General features: G+C 41.9%; 1 protein-coding gene across 3 annotated transcripts; it reads right to left on the minus strand.

The window, feature by feature from the left end:
• Nucleotides 1-270: 270 nt before the first annotated feature.
• On the minus strand, nucleotides 271-14,840 carry cry1b (cryptochrome circadian regulator 1b). 3 transcript variants are annotated; one of them, XM_084059737.1, is made up of 11 exons: nucleotides 14,220-14,840; nucleotides 10,984-11,092; nucleotides 7,459-7,601; nucleotides 6,982-7,166; nucleotides 6,604-6,692; nucleotides 5,627-5,767; nucleotides 4,792-5,103; nucleotides 3,799-3,950; nucleotides 3,040-3,242; nucleotides 2,070-2,201; nucleotides 271-1,890 (listed from the first exon to the last, which is right to left on the minus strand). In XM_084059737.1, the coding sequence occupies exons 1-11, from the start codon at nucleotides 14,375-14,377 to the stop codon at nucleotides 1,814-1,816; spliced, it is 1,701 nt and encodes a 566-aa protein (XP_083915863.1). In that variant the 5' UTR covers nucleotides 14,378-14,840; the 3' UTR covers nucleotides 271-1,813. The 3 variants fall into 3 exon arrangements, with proteins under 3 accessions (XP_083915863.1, XP_083915862.1, XP_083915861.1); XM_084059736.1 differs by having other exon boundaries at nucleotides 271-1,896; XM_084059735.1 differs by having other exon boundaries at nucleotides 271-1,899.
• Nucleotides 14,841-15,577: the final 737 nt, after the last annotated feature.

Consider the following 15,577-nt stretch of genomic DNA (forward strand, 5'->3'; position numbering starts at 1 on the left):
TTTATTCGGAACAAGGTCTATTTCTGAGCTTCCGTGCTCCAGATAAAGGCATCAACTATATGCAGTTTTGATTGCATTTCCATATTGTTTATTCCTGATAAACGATAGGATCCAGTGTTAAGGCCTTAACTGTTCCAAATGTTTTATGAACACCCTTGCATACAGGGGTAAACCACTGCATCCTGTAGCCTCTGCACCTGCTGTCTGTAACAGTCCTCTGTAATATTTATAACAAACAATCTGAATGGCAAAGGGGCAACAACAAATTGGTGGAACATATTTTTTATTTTATTGTCAACTCATAACATTTAAAGAGTCATCATACAAAAATAATACATTTACAATCAAATGGAAGATATAAATACATGCATTGAGAGTACAATAGAGTATCAGTGATTCCCTTTAATATTTACAAAAGTGATTGCTGAAATCCTGACAAAATGTACAAAAGTTATAACTATAAAGTTAACTCACAACACGTCATGGCATAATAACTATAAACTATAAAGTTTTAGTTATAAATAATTACTTACAAAATGTGAATCTTTTCGACTACAAGACCAATGTGTTTCACAGGTTGTGGATTTGTTTCCATACATAGGCTGTGGCTAATTTAGGCCCTTAATTTAGGCGATATGGAGTTTGTACTAAATTTTAGATTGGTCAGGTTGAGGTGATGACACTGCCACCAGGCACTCAAGCAACACAACACCACCATTTTCATCAAATCGTGCAGGTTGCATTCACATAAGTGTACATCATTAGTATAAAGAACTAGTGCAGTACCCGTTTGTCAGAGTACTTGGAGGCTAATTACGGTACATCAGTCAATGACTTCTAAAAAGACAGACACACAGACAGACTGTGAAATTTAAAGGAAGATCGAAGATATTAGCTTGACAGTGTCTTCCATTGTGTTTGTTGAAATATCTGCATACAACGTGAAGAGGAATGAAGACAAGTAGGTGGCGCAACGTCTGCAGTTTGCACATGACACCTAGGGGGCAAGCTAGAAGAGGGTCAGCCTGTGTGTCTGTCTGCCTGTCTATGGCTAACCTTGCAAACAACAGGGCTGATGAGCATCAATTCCTTGTACATAATTTGACCTATTTGATCCCCTGGGGGAAATTCCATTTTCAGCTTTCAAGTCGTCAGACCTGAGCGCAGGGAGCAGTATATATTTAAGTGTCTTGCTCGGGTACACCTTGAAACATTGCCCAGGCCAGGAATCTAACCTGGGACCTTCTGTGTCACTGCCAGAATTTCTGGAAGCTTCTGGAAATGTTCCAGTAATGAAATGTTCTGGGAAACACTTCGTAGTCGAAAAAAGCCACATCCTTTGGGGGTGACGCTATAAAAAACATGACAGCTTTGCCACTGTCCAATTTACACATAATTGTACATTGAACATCAATGTTACACACCTCATTACTAATACTTTCATGAGGTTGTGCCTTATAGTTTTTCTTTTATATATACATATACATATATACATGAATCACAGAGAAATTTGATATCTAGTAATTACATTGTTCTGCATCTTTGGATGGACATATGGACATGACATGAAGCAGGACCCACGTTGTGGATGTGCTCCAGAGGGGGAAAAAATAAGTTGGCCCCTTAAAGGGCCAATCGTCATCATCAGCAACAACTACTGGTCTATTTGAGTCACCCAATGTTAAGACAGACCCAAGAGAATAGACAGACTGTGGGTCAGGTCAGGACACACTACAGGTGGTGACTGCTGTATGATAGAATAAGGGCCGTGGACTGAGAGGGCACCATCATTCTTCTTCTTCTTTTAAGTACACTAATTGCTTTGCTTCCAGGTTTTAGAACCATTCGCTGGTGTGGGGTCATCAATACGTCGTTTCAGACTGGCTTGTCCTCTAACTGCTGGAAAAAGAAACAATGAAATTGATTAAGTTATTATTTATGATTTGCTTTTATATACAGTTCATGAGTCAATTATGCATCATGTCATCTGTAAAATGTGCATGTCTGTTATCCAGTGAAAAGAGCACTTTTTCATCAACTCATGTAAGAATTCAACCAACATTATCTACCTGTTTGACAGGATACCATTTGCATGGATGGGTTGTCCGTAGATATCCGTGCACCTAGGCCAGTCCCCGTAACCACTCCGCCAACATTACTTCTCCCGTTGTTTACATTCATGGGTACTGTTTCCAATAGGCCTGCAGAGTAAACGAATGTCCATAGTTGAAATACATTTATCATTGTCATATTTAAATTGTTTTGTTTTGTGGAGCAGACTATCACCTGGTTGAATCTGGAATATATATTATTTGATTATCAGCTAAATGTGTCCATTGTCAAAACTAAATAAAATGTAGACATACTATTTTACAACTATACATATTGTATTAAAAGCCATGCCAGCTCATGTAAACACCAGTCATGGCAAATATTCATCTCAGGCCTACAGTAAGACACTCTCAACTATCACATTAAGAACCTTTGATTTAAGAGGACACTACCGCCATGTTCAACATTATCATTTGTTGTAGGGCTAATCCATTAGCAGCCATCACGCTGAGCAGCGTTCTCTGGCTCTGAAACACTGCCAACGTTGTGCTGAACTCCAGTGATGAACTACACTTATTCCTGCATCTGCCCACTGCCCAAAATGTTTGGACTTGCTTTGTATGGATAATATATTCTCAGGCATAGCCAGGAAAGACTGTATATCCAGTGGTACTCTACGTGGGGTACGGGGACCCCCAGGGCCCGGGGTCCTTGAGGGGGTTCCAGGGGGTCCCCAGCTAAACGATTGATAGTTAAGAACCAATGGACCCTAAGAAAGTCTGCAACTACAAAAGTGTACAAATGGAACCAAATGGACCCGCTTTTGTGCAATTTGGAGTTAAATCAACACGATTGTACAGTGTAGATTGGGGAGATAAAAATAAATAAAAAAATAAATAAATAATACATCAAGTTGTGGGTCCTCGAGGTTAAAAAGGTTGGTAATAACTGCTGTACATGATATTAGCTAGTGGGTCATGTTCTTACCCAGTCCTCTGTAGGAGGAGAGCTGCTGGTAGATCTGCTTCATTCTCTCTATGTGGAGACGGCTGGCCTCAGCATGGTGCACCATGGGCTTGGGATAGTCGACCCCTATGATACATTTGGCAGCCTTCTGGACCTCCTCTGGGGCGTTCCACGGATCATAGATGTACTTGGCCGGGAAGCCTTTCAATAAGGGAATATAACGTCTATGGTGGGGTTGGAGAGGTCAGAGAAATAGCAGAATGGAGAGAGAAGAACAGAAATTATTAACCAAATCCAACCTGGCATCACTATTCCCTATTAGACTAACATGATAGATTTAGGGAAAATCAACAAGCACACGTGTCGCAATGTGACATGTTATGCGCTTGCAGAAAGGCTGTTTATGCTATTCGTCATATGACAAAGTATGATGTATATGGCTTAAGTGGTTAATGTAGTCAAATGTGGAATAACGGAAGATACGATTGCTGATTTAGGATGTTACAACTGTATCATAAAACAAAATGATGTTTGACCACCTTTGACAAAGCATGTATATCAGCATAATCAAACTCAGTGGCCTTACTTCTATTTTTATTCCTTCTAAGTACTCAATTCATTACAGCTCTCTTGACGGAACCGTGGCAAACTCGCCTTTTGAAATGCCTGCCAAGCTAATCTGTATGTAATGCGAAGAACACACAGATCATTTGCTTGCAGAAGGGGCGGTGCATTGTGACATGCATGTGATCAGGGACGAGAGCTGCCATCGTCTCTCACCGTATGAAATCTCCATTGGGGTCTGTGCGTCGTCCGAATCCCACAGGGCAGTAGCAGTGGAAGAACTGCTGGAAGAAGGAACTGCAGGAGAGCCACATCCAGCTGCCGGCGTTTACGCTCCAGTCTGCATCTAATAACAGCTCCTCGAACACCTGGAGAAAGCGAACACACAACGAACAGTCATGTATGTTAGCCATGGCCTCAAACACCTGGAGAAAGCAAACACACAACGAACAGTCATGTATGTAAGCCATGGCCTCAAACACCTGGAGAAAGCAACCACACAGGGAACAGCCATGCATGTAAACCATGGCCTCAAACACCTGGAGAAAGCAACCACACAACGAACAGTCGTGTATGTAAACCATGGCCTCAAACACCTGGAGAAAGCAACCACACAACGAACAGTCGTGTATTTAAACCATGGCCTCAAACACCTGGAGAAAGCAACCACACAGGGAACAGTCGTGTATGTAAATCATGGCAAGCAGATTGAGCAGAATCTCACCCTTCCTGTGCAAACAAACCCCAAAGCATAACAGGCAGAGGCGTAGGAAACTATATGACCATACTGGCATCAATACATCATTATCTATTCACAGCTTTTTCCATATATTGGCCTATTATCTAAACATAGACCACATTCCAAAGAATGGCTTTATTTTTTGATTTGCGTCTGTACATTTTACACCGGAAGCTATCGACTTCCGGTGGGGCGCATTCAAGACAATCACGTTGCATAGTGTTCTGTCACGTGAACGTCAGACCCAAAAAAAGCTAGTAAAATACACGATTTTAAGTCCCATAGGCGCAGGTTTTTAGCTGCGGCGGACCTGGGATGGAGTTATGAAATTGTTCTACTGTACCACTCGTCCTAGGATATCATAAAAAAGGTAAGAAAAACATCGGGCGAAATTCTCCTTTAATGGATTATAGTATTACACCCGTCGCTCCAACATTCTCCACCGATTTCTGCTGAGATGGCAGGTTTACCTTCATGCCTTCCTCCCAGCTGATCCACAGGTCTCCTCTGGTGAGGAAGCAGGCCACGGCGTGTCTCGCCAAATGATGGATCCACCCCTCCTGTCTCAGCTGGGTCATGATGGCATCTATCCAGGGGAAGCCTGTCTGTCCCTCGGCCCACTTGGCCAGCGCTTCCGGATTCCTGTCCCAGGGGATCTGAACACAAACCGGGTTTCCTTCCATCTTGTCAAAGCGTGGATTATTGGTGGCAGTGGTGTAAAAGAACTCCCTCCACAACAGCTGCCCATACAGGGAGAGCGGTGGGGAGCTGTTTGTCTTTACCTGGTCAGAGGAAAATAACTTAATTACTCTGTAAACTTTTTATTGGAAATGGTTAACCACTTAAAACCACTGTCCTACGACGAATAGCGAAAATAGCTGATCTACAAGCTCATGCCATGACGTGTTGTGATTTTGCAGATCTGCTATTTCTGCAGTTTTTTAAAAACTTTTGACTAAATAATACATGTCCATAATAGGGACGCCAGGGTTTAAGTGGTTAAATATACTTGAACTAAGGATGCAACCATACACCTTTTAGCTGTGAATACAGTATAAACCATTGGTTCTCAAAGTGGGGTCCGGGGACCCCAAGGAGTCCTTGGGGGGGTACCAGGGGTTCCCAGCAAAATGTGTTAATATAGCGTCACAATCATTTTAACCATATTTTATACGTTGGCTATTCGAAAAATGCTGCTATAGATCTGCTATTTTTGGGGTCCGCAGCCAAATACATATCATTTTGGGACATGAAAAAGTTTGAGAACCACAGGTATAGACAGTATATGTTCATGTGCTCTCATACCTTCTTGTACAGATCTGTGAGTTTGAAGTAAAACAGTCGACAGGAGAGACAGCCAAAGCGCAGGTAGGGGCTGAGGCCTGTGGGGCTGGCCAGCAGGGAATTAGCATTCATACGAGGACGCTCAAAGTTGGCCACCCATGCCTGCAACAAAGCCAAATAGCTGTCACTACCACAATATAACATGTCACCACTGAGATGGTGAAGAGACTAATACCTTAATACCTTATCAACTGGGTTCCAACTACATAAAAGAAATCATCAGAAGTAGTCATATTAATGGCCAGTTGTATGTAAAAGATTTAATAAAATAAACACACACAGTCTTTGCTTGCTCAATAAAGAAACACAGTTTTTATAAATATTAATACAATTTTAATAAAATGTGTTTCTTTATAGAGCAAGCGAAGACAGTGTGCCGTGTCTATCCACCTCTCAACGGAATAGACAAGTAAACCAAGAGCACAACATAATATAATCATGATGAGCATATTCCACATCTCCAATTTCAGTTCAAGGAGGACAAAATACTCACATTACTTTTCTTTTCTTCCACTCACATCATATATAGATATCACATCTATTATGAATTAAGTGACATTTTTGTGTTTTGTCCTACTTGACCTGAAATTTTAGATGTGCTACCCGTTTCATATTTTTTGCAATATGCTCACTGGATTTTGGTCGTAGGTCTCCTCTGAGAATTCCATTGCTGAAGCGCAACCTCCTTTCCCAAATCTGAAATCCGGTAATTTTGCATGGGAGCCAATGCTCCTGGTTGTGTTCCCCAAAGATCAGAGGGAGGTGAACATTTCAGAGAGACTGGCACTGGCAGTGTTTATTGGTTTTCTCTATTTCTTGTTGAAATGAGACATTTCTGTCAATCTTTCTACATTTCTGAAGCAGTCAACGTGAAACTGACTTTCTCTTGGAAAGTCAAAGGTTGGCATGACAGATATGCATTTTTATGCATGCCTCACCTTCCTCTCCAGGTGTCTCTCTAGCCTTGTGAGTGCTTCTGTTTCTCCGCCTGGCCATACCGCTGTGGACAGGCCCTCTGTCTCAAAACCTGGAAAGGCCAAACACATTGTTAAATCCAGCCAGGCTTATCATAGTACAGTATATTAAGAAATGGTTCATAGCATTATTCAGAGCCCAACCGATGCTAGATTTGTGGCCCATGAAAGTGGTAAAACATTGGGACACATCGGCTGTATAATTTCTGATACCGATGTCTCAAAAAGTGTCAAATAAAGGGCAATATACTGGATCAGCCAAACCGATGTGTCTGTCGGGCTTTAGTAATATGTACACAACCTTGAGAAAATAAATTTGAACAAATGCGGATGGAAACTCACCAAGCTCTTCCAGGGAGGGTACCCCAAATTTGTCATCATGGTCATCACTGACTGGTGTGGCGCATGTCCTGGTGACCTTAGCCGTGATGGTCTCTGTAGGCATTTCTACACTGTCCATACGGCTGATGAGGGCCTGGAAGCGTTTGTAGGTCAGAGGGGCCTGACCACCGTTTAGTTCTATGATCCTTTAGATTGAAAAGGGCGAAAATATTGGGTCAGCAGACATATCACACACAACTAGGGCTGCAACTATTGCTCATCTCCGTGGCAATTATTCTATGGATTTGTCGATTAATGGAACAATCGAGAAGCACGTTTTGGGGATTTTTTTTCTTTCTTTTTTTTAAAATCACAAAATAATTCTAATAGATTTTTTGATAATCAACTAAATCGATTAGTCTGATTGACCACTTTGTGACAATAAAGCTGATTCTGATGTAACATGGTATATTTCCATGAACTCAAGTGGTCACTCACTTGTCTAGATCATAGAGTGTGTGTGATATCCGCGCCATGACTTCAACCCCGGCCTTGTTGGCCAGCTTCTGGATGGCAGCATCACGCTCCTTGCCAAACGGCTCTGAATCGTATTCATAAGACAGACGGTTGATGCGCCATTCCTGTGGATCAAAGAAACACACACACACACACACAAGTTCATGTCAGGTTCAGAGATTAGGCGTTCAGGAACTTTTTTTTTAGTCCGATGCCGATTGGGATATTTCACATGTTTGTGGTCCTTATATCATCTACTCTGGATTTTGTGAGCACTCCAGCAACGTCAAACTCCATTTTAACCATGTTAGATTAATTGAAAACACATGTCCTTGGTTCTGGTGTCTGTCTGATATTGTCCTTATAATGCGTCTCTGCTTGGAACTGGAAGGTTCCTTGTTTGATCCCTGGTTCTGCATGTAGAAGTGTCCTTGAGGAAGACACTGAACCCCTGACTGCTGCTCAATGAGCAGGTTGGTGACTTGCATATTTGCCTCTGCCGTCAAGTGTGTCAATGTCAAGCACATTGTAAAACACTTTGGATAAAGGCACTATAGAAATGCAGACCTTTTACCGTGTTATAATATTTGTACCAGAGCACTAGCAATGATGGAAGTGAGATAGAGAGCTTAAAAGCCATGGTCTTCATGGTAAATATTATTCTTTCCTTGTCTAACATGCAGAACAAATGGCGTCTCATGACCCTGATAGGATTAATCGCAAATTATGCATAACTGATGTAGTATGGTTTGCAGGCCAATACTGGCTAATTCAATTTTATGTCCTGAAGCCTGCATTCAGTAGATTGCAGTGATGTTTCTGCCATTTCAGTGATTAAATATTGCCTTGAAGAAGATCTCAAATTGAAAGCTTGCCTTAATGACTACAGTATTTTTAAGCTACAGTATCTCATCTACCCCCCCCCCCCCTTTTTGTAATTACAATTTAGGCATTTAGCAGACTCTTTATCCAGGGCGACTTACAGTAAGCACTAAGCAAGGTAACATAATTGTACATCAAATGCATAGAGACAGTGTAGTAACTTAGTGGCGCAGTAATCTAGGATCATAGGTAAACCAAGAACCTACAATAACATCAGTCTAAAGTTGTAAACAGTATAATACCGACACATTTTTTTTTTACATTGAAACTATATAAACTATAAGATGCCTAACCTGGCGTCTAAATTTTTTTTTTTTTTTTTTTTAATTAATAATTTTTATCCCGCGATTTTTGTAACCCATTTTTTTCACCCGGTGCCAATTTTCTAAGTGATCCTGGGCGCGACACCAGCCCTACACCAGCGCTACACCAGTCCCTCACAGCCAGGGAGGCCAGGGCCGAGCTCATGCTTCCTTCAGTGCATGAGAGCCAACTGACCTTCTTGTCACCTGACAGGGGGGAGTTTCCCTGGTTGGACGTAGCGCGTGGAAGGAACACGTTATTCCAACCAGTTCCCTTCCCCTCCATCAGGCGCCCCGGCTGTCATGGGGGAGGCAGTATAGCGACCAGGATTACTACATGTTTTTGTGAGGGTATTAACTACCCTAGGAGACACGGGGAGAACATGCAAAACTAAATAATTTTTTTTTTAACTTTTGCATAAGACTGCATGGTTGTCAAGGCAAGGAAAGGGCTAAGGTGGAGTCTGAAGAGATGAGTCTTCAGATTACGGCGGAAAATTGGGAGTGAAGCTCCTTACACACTGGGGGCGTTTTTTTCATGCGAATAATACGTTTTTTTTTAAAACCTTATAAAGTCAATGCAAGCTTCCATGGAGCGAAAAAGCGAAGCGAAAAAGCGTCTTTTAATTATTCGGAACGAGTCCGAATTTTGCGTATATTCGCATAATCGCCGGTGTGTAATGACCTTGAGTCTGCAGTCATTTTTTTGGGTCTTTTTCTGCCTTCATTTCATAGTATACAGTAGACTTAGAGGGAATGGGGAGAGAGCGATGGGGAGTGACATGCAGCAAAGGTCGTAGGGATCGGGATTTGAACCCACGACACCCTGTCATAAAGCTGCATTAGCAGCCTAATGACAACATTGGCGTAGCTGTCCGTGAACCCCGAACAGCTACGCCAGCCGGCCCGGCTGTGAGTCTGCAGTTTGGGAGCTAGAAGGGAGAAGAATCTGGGACATGTGGAGTGTTGTACCGGATGTTTTAGGGAAGGTACAGACAGCTTCCCTGTGTTAGCTGATCTGAGTGAGCGGGAGGGGTTGTGGGGTTGGATCAGGCTTTGAAGATATGGGGGTGTCATAAGCAGTACACAGGTAAGCAGTACACAGGTTTCATGCTAGACAATGGCCCAGATTTACAGACACTGGCCCAGAACAGATTAAGTAGGTATCATGCTGCATTCACACTAGCAGCCACAAAACGACCAAGCGTGGTCAGCTACACTGTCGCTGAGTCGCTGCTAAAGTGTTGCTCAACGTGCTCCTTGATGTCGTCAAGCGTGCATCCTTATGTACGAGCGATGAGCAACAAAAATATAAAGGCTTGGGTTAAAAAGAACAGGAAATCTGACAGCAAGAATTTGTTTTCTCCCATTACAAGCAAGAATTGTGAGACAGGTAGTGTAAATGGTGAAACAAAAACATATGATTGATTGATGCTTCACTGCGTCACTGAAGTGCTGTGTCATTATAGCTTGTGACGCAGCGATACGTGTCGGGCGTCGGTTTGTATCTTCATGTCACTGGCTTCCATTGAAAATGGCCTGTCTCTTTGTCGCCGCTAGCGTGAACCCAGTATGAGGCCTCTAGTTTGAGGGCGATATAAACAGGTGCACTCAGCCGATACTGTAACTCCACAGCACAATGTTTTCCCCTTGCATTTCACAGGCTTTAACGAAACATTAGCTGCAATATTTCCAGCTATTTTGAGCTTAACCCGTAGCCGTGGGTGTGCCGTTCTGCAGACAGAGTTGGTGACATAAAATGCAATAAAAGCCAATGTTCATGTGGTGGGTTTTCATTAGGCTCACCTTCTCAGTCGTTTAGCAGTGGCTGTACCAATTCCCCTGCTGTGTGCCAAACTTGCAAACCCATCAACTGCTGCTGACAAAGATTTAGGTTTGCCCCTTCAAACCACAGGCCTTGTTTTATCTCCACTCTCAAACTGTGAAGTTGTGTGCCTGGGGATACCTTTGCTCAATGTTTATGGCAAGACTTTTTGCACAAGGTTTGTTTGCTTGGTTATTATGATAATGTCACTCTAGGTTACAGGGATGATGTCACTGCTGTTTGTATGATTAACCACTTAAACCCTATACTTCATTGACCGGGGTACTCCAGGGGTCTGTCCCTGTCCTCTGTCCTCCTCTTTATTACCTCTACGTACACCAAATCCTGTCGCCCAAAACAGCCGATCTACAAGCTTGTAGATTGAGTGTTTTAGCTGAATTTTCACTGATTATGACATTTCCAGAACTCAAGAATTTGAACTCAAGGGTTCAAGTGGCTAAGACAGCAGGTAAAAATATTAAACAGAATCTATCTTACCTTAAAAAGGCGAGGGAAGACATCTGTGGGCTGGCCTCTGATGACGAACAGACGGGAATTAAGCTTGCGCAGACTGGTATCCAAATCCTCCAAACACTGCAGCAAAAACCTGGGAGTGAACAGAGAACATGTTTGGTCAACTGACTCACTATCTGAAACAATCATCTCAAGTCAAGTTTATTTATATTATAGCACATTTTAAATGACAGGTGTGAAATAAAAAAATAGGCGAAGATCAAAACATGACAAAAAATCTAAATAAAGCTGTGATCTGATTTGCAGACATAATGGATTCGGTATCATAACACTGTTATGCTCAGCTTAGTGAGGCCCTTTGTATTCTTTCACATAGCATACACTATTTAATAAATCACATAAATCACTACACCAGCATGACAGATACTGTACTTAAACCATATGAATCATCCTTACATGTGAATATGAATAGTCCTACGGTACGTCTTTCAACAGAGTAAGTAGGAGCGGCATTTGACTGTGATAGTTCAGTTGAGTGGCACTGGTGAGCATGCAGAACAAGATGACACCAGGCGGTATCACACAACAAGTTCTAAGGTTTTACAAACAGAGAATACCGTACTGGTGGACACATGATGTGACCAGGAGATATGAGACATGGAAAAGAACAGAATGTAATAAGAAAAGAACAGATGCATCTCCATGGTTTCCTGCAAGAAAAAAACTTAGTCTAGTTGCTACTGGAGGAGGGTGCACGGCACATGCTTGCGCACGCGAGGGCTGCACAATATGGACATAATTTCTTATCTCAATATTTACGCCAAATATTTCAATAGCAATACAATATACAATATGATGGGTTCACACTTATTTTATATTTGAAGTGTAGCAACAGTGAAAACGAAAAACATTCTTTAAAAAACAGCATATTACAGTGCCATAGTGGTATACCATGTTTCTGATGTTTAGTCTTGGTACTGATAATTCAGTCTCCGTGGTAAACCTAGCCCTAGACTGAACTGGTCTGGAGGAATCCCTGATCTTGTATCATTGTGCATATGCGTCATTGTTCTGATAAAGCGGTTGATGGCCATGGCGTCAAATGTATGTGCTTACATTACGTACCATAATATGACATAAATGTAAGGTGCCATAAATTGATGAATTAATGCCATAATAATTCAGGGGTGCCGTGGTGGTAAAAGTTAGTGTGTAAGTGTGCAGTGAGCTCAATAAGTTTGAGAACCACTGTGAGAAGACACTTTAATGTTAATATGCTGCCCTCTACTGGCCAAGTCTCAAATTGGCCAAGTTGTCAATTACTGTGTACTAATAATAATTTGATTTGCAATAGATTTAGCTTGTAGCTAACTTCAGGAGAACTAGTCAGGAGGATGTTGAGTTTGCACACTTCAAAACCAGAGATCTTGCCAGGGAGTAAAATAAGTCACTCTTATCAACTTAGTCAACTTTTATTGCTGATGGGGTCAGTTAGGTTAGGGTCAAACCAGATCAGGGTCAAACAAACACCAAAATGGCCCTATTTACTATCCTTGTAGTCACAATCTGTTAACAGGTCATAACAATGTCATGTTGAGGTGAATTTCTGAAAAATAGCGTTGCAAAGTGTATTTTCTTACATAGTCACAAGGAAAACACGCATTATTCTGTAAAAATACACGAGATTCAATGGCTAGTTTAACAAGGGTTAATCCTCCTAAACCTACACAAATGAAACAGAGACTAAGACTAAAAAGATTAGAACAGCCCAAATCAAGTACCCTTCTCGTTTCACTAAAATAACATGTATATGCATCCTTACTTTTCTTCCAGGCTGTCTGCAAACAAAGTGGTAGGCTATGCCCCCAAAGTGTACTTCAATCTGACCAGCCTCACTGCCCTCATATCAATACAGTTGTCATGAACCAAGGCAGCTATCCTTCACCATATATAAGTCTACAGTACAAACTGTACAGTATTTAGGACATTCAACAGTTAATGCAGAAGGGTAAGAGCTCACTGTCTTGGCTGGTGCTGGGGGGTGTGAGTGTGTGTGCATTTGCATGTGCGCTCAATGCATGTCAGCGCTGCTGGGAACACACTGACCTCATTCCAAGTACCGTACATTCAAGAACAGGACAGAGCAGCAGGAGACTTACAGCACGACGCGGGAAAAATGACTTACATAAACATAATGGTACGCCACCATGGCAACTGCCTCTCGATCACAATACATGATGTACATGTGTTTTCAGAACGAAACAATAATTACCAATCATTTCCCTCTATACCAATAGTTATCAGTCTCCGGAGCAGTGTGGTGGTGTTCACCTGCAGAAACACATTGCCCTCTCCATGTATTTTGGTTTTCACTGTTTGTTTTGGTAGACAGGGATGTTTTGGGGATCCACTGGATTAGAGTGTCTGCCCTGAGGAAGGGAGGTCAGGGTTCAATTCCCAGCCGAGTCATACCAATGACCATAAAAAAAGGTACCAAATGCCTCCCTGCTTGCCACTCATTATCAAAGGTTAATCGGGGTAATAGGGGTTATAGGGGTAAATCCCTGCAACATACTTGCACGTGCAGGGCCCAAGAGTTCGAAACTTTGAATCCCTCTCCGGATGGATCAGATTTGGATTTTGGGTGTCAAAGATTTTATTTGATTAATCAAACTTATATTTCTTATTGACATAATGTTTGCTGAGATAATTCTATGATCACAGATCGGTTATCAAAGTGATCCCAATGCTATTCTTGGAGGTTTGATTTGAACAAACCCAAATTCCAATCTGATATAGTCGGATAGGGATTACAAATTTTGAACTATTTTTGGACACAGGGGATGTAGTCTACTTGTACATCTAACTGTGCCTCCACACTAAGGAAACAGGAGAGCTATTGTCAATCCTTTTCTCTCTCTCTCTCTCTCTCTCTCTCTCTCCCTCTCCCTCTCTTACTTTGGGGATAGCCTAACTGATGTTCTCACATCACCATGGGCATGCTTTTCTGTTCTGTTGCTGTTCTGTTGCTAAACACACACACACACACACACACACACACACACACACACACACACACACACACACACACACACACACACACACATTTTATGGACACTATTAACCCCCTAAATGCCTAATCTCACCCCCCAATTATAAATTTAACCATAAACAATTCTGTCAAATTCTACTAGCCTACTTGTGGGGACATTTACTTTGATTCACAAAAGCACAAGGAGGACACATTCGAGTCTTCTCACCTCCATCTGCTGATGCCAACACTGGAGGACCCTGCGAACCAGGGGTCCAGGATGTACACACACCGCAGGGTGTCTGATCCCTTGATGGAGTCGGTCAGAGACGGGTTGTCGTGGAGACGCAGTCCCTTTCGGAACCAGTGGATGGTATTAACGACCATAGTGGCGTCTGTCTGTCGCGTTTTGTTAATTAAACAAAGGCTGACCTCGTTTATAGAACAGGAGGGAACAAAAACTGAAGACAACTGAAGGGTGTCTACTCTCACTTCCGAAAAACGTGTAATTTTCCGCTTCAACCTTGCTCCATGAAATTGTCCATCGCGAGAGAGAAATCGCCAACAAAAAAATCTTTGGAAGAAGTGGTGGTTCAATCTATGTAATAATAATAATACAGTAACAAGCAGACGTCACATGTGAAGAAAGCCCTAATGCTGCTGCAGTAATGAATGTTTATCAGCAACGCAGCACCCAGTTAAAACAGTGATCACTCAGTGATAATCTTCAGTGTTCAATTCGGTACGAGGGAAAAAAAATAACAACAAACGATCGAAGGCTGCGAAAATACCCAACTCAGCAACACATCCAACGCTGTCTGACAACAACGGCAGAGTTAAGTCATCATAACATAACATCTCCACACCCACAGAAACACGAGAAGTAGGCTACAGGCTGTGCAGCGACCAGCGTTGCCAGATTTTGCGAGAGAATTAAGCAACTAGGTCTATGAAAACAAGCCCAAAATATGCAACCTAGCTTAGCCAATCTACAAGATCTACAGCCGATGATCTACAAGCTCACAACTTTAAATTTATTTTCACGTGTTAAAACTCTTGCAATAAAATGTGGAATATTTGGAATCTCTTTTTTTGAAACATTCTAACACAAATGCTCCGGGTGCACAAAACATTTTCATGAAAATATGAACCACTGGTTTAAATAATAATTTAAAAAAAATGTGGAAGCAAGCCTAAATAAGCAAGTAGCCTACGCGTTAGAAACAAGCCCATACAAGCAACTTTACAGAAAAAACAGTCCAAAGTGGCTTATAATAAGCGGACATGGCAACGCTGGTCTCCACCCACAGAAACACGAGAAGTGGACAGACGTGGTTGGTCTATAAGCCGCTGCTTATACAACCTTTGTACATGTCACGTTTCTGTAGCGTGCTTTTCTCTGCTGCTCACAATCACATAACATTAGCTTTATTATACATGTTTTACTCGAAACATAGATGTTGAAATTTCTGATTTGATAAATGATGTAGCAGGAACCCCTGCTGCTGCACAGTGAACTTCAAATGAGATTTATTTTTTAAACTATTGACTGAAACTGAAAAGAGTGTGTGTGTGTGTGTGTGTGTG

Source organism: Gymnoscopelus microlampas, assembly GCF_963454915.1.
Source record: "Gymnoscopelus microlampas genome assembly, chromosome: 6".
NCBI lineage: Eukaryota > Metazoa > Chordata > Actinopteri > Myctophiformes > Myctophidae > Gymnoscopelus > Gymnoscopelus microlampas.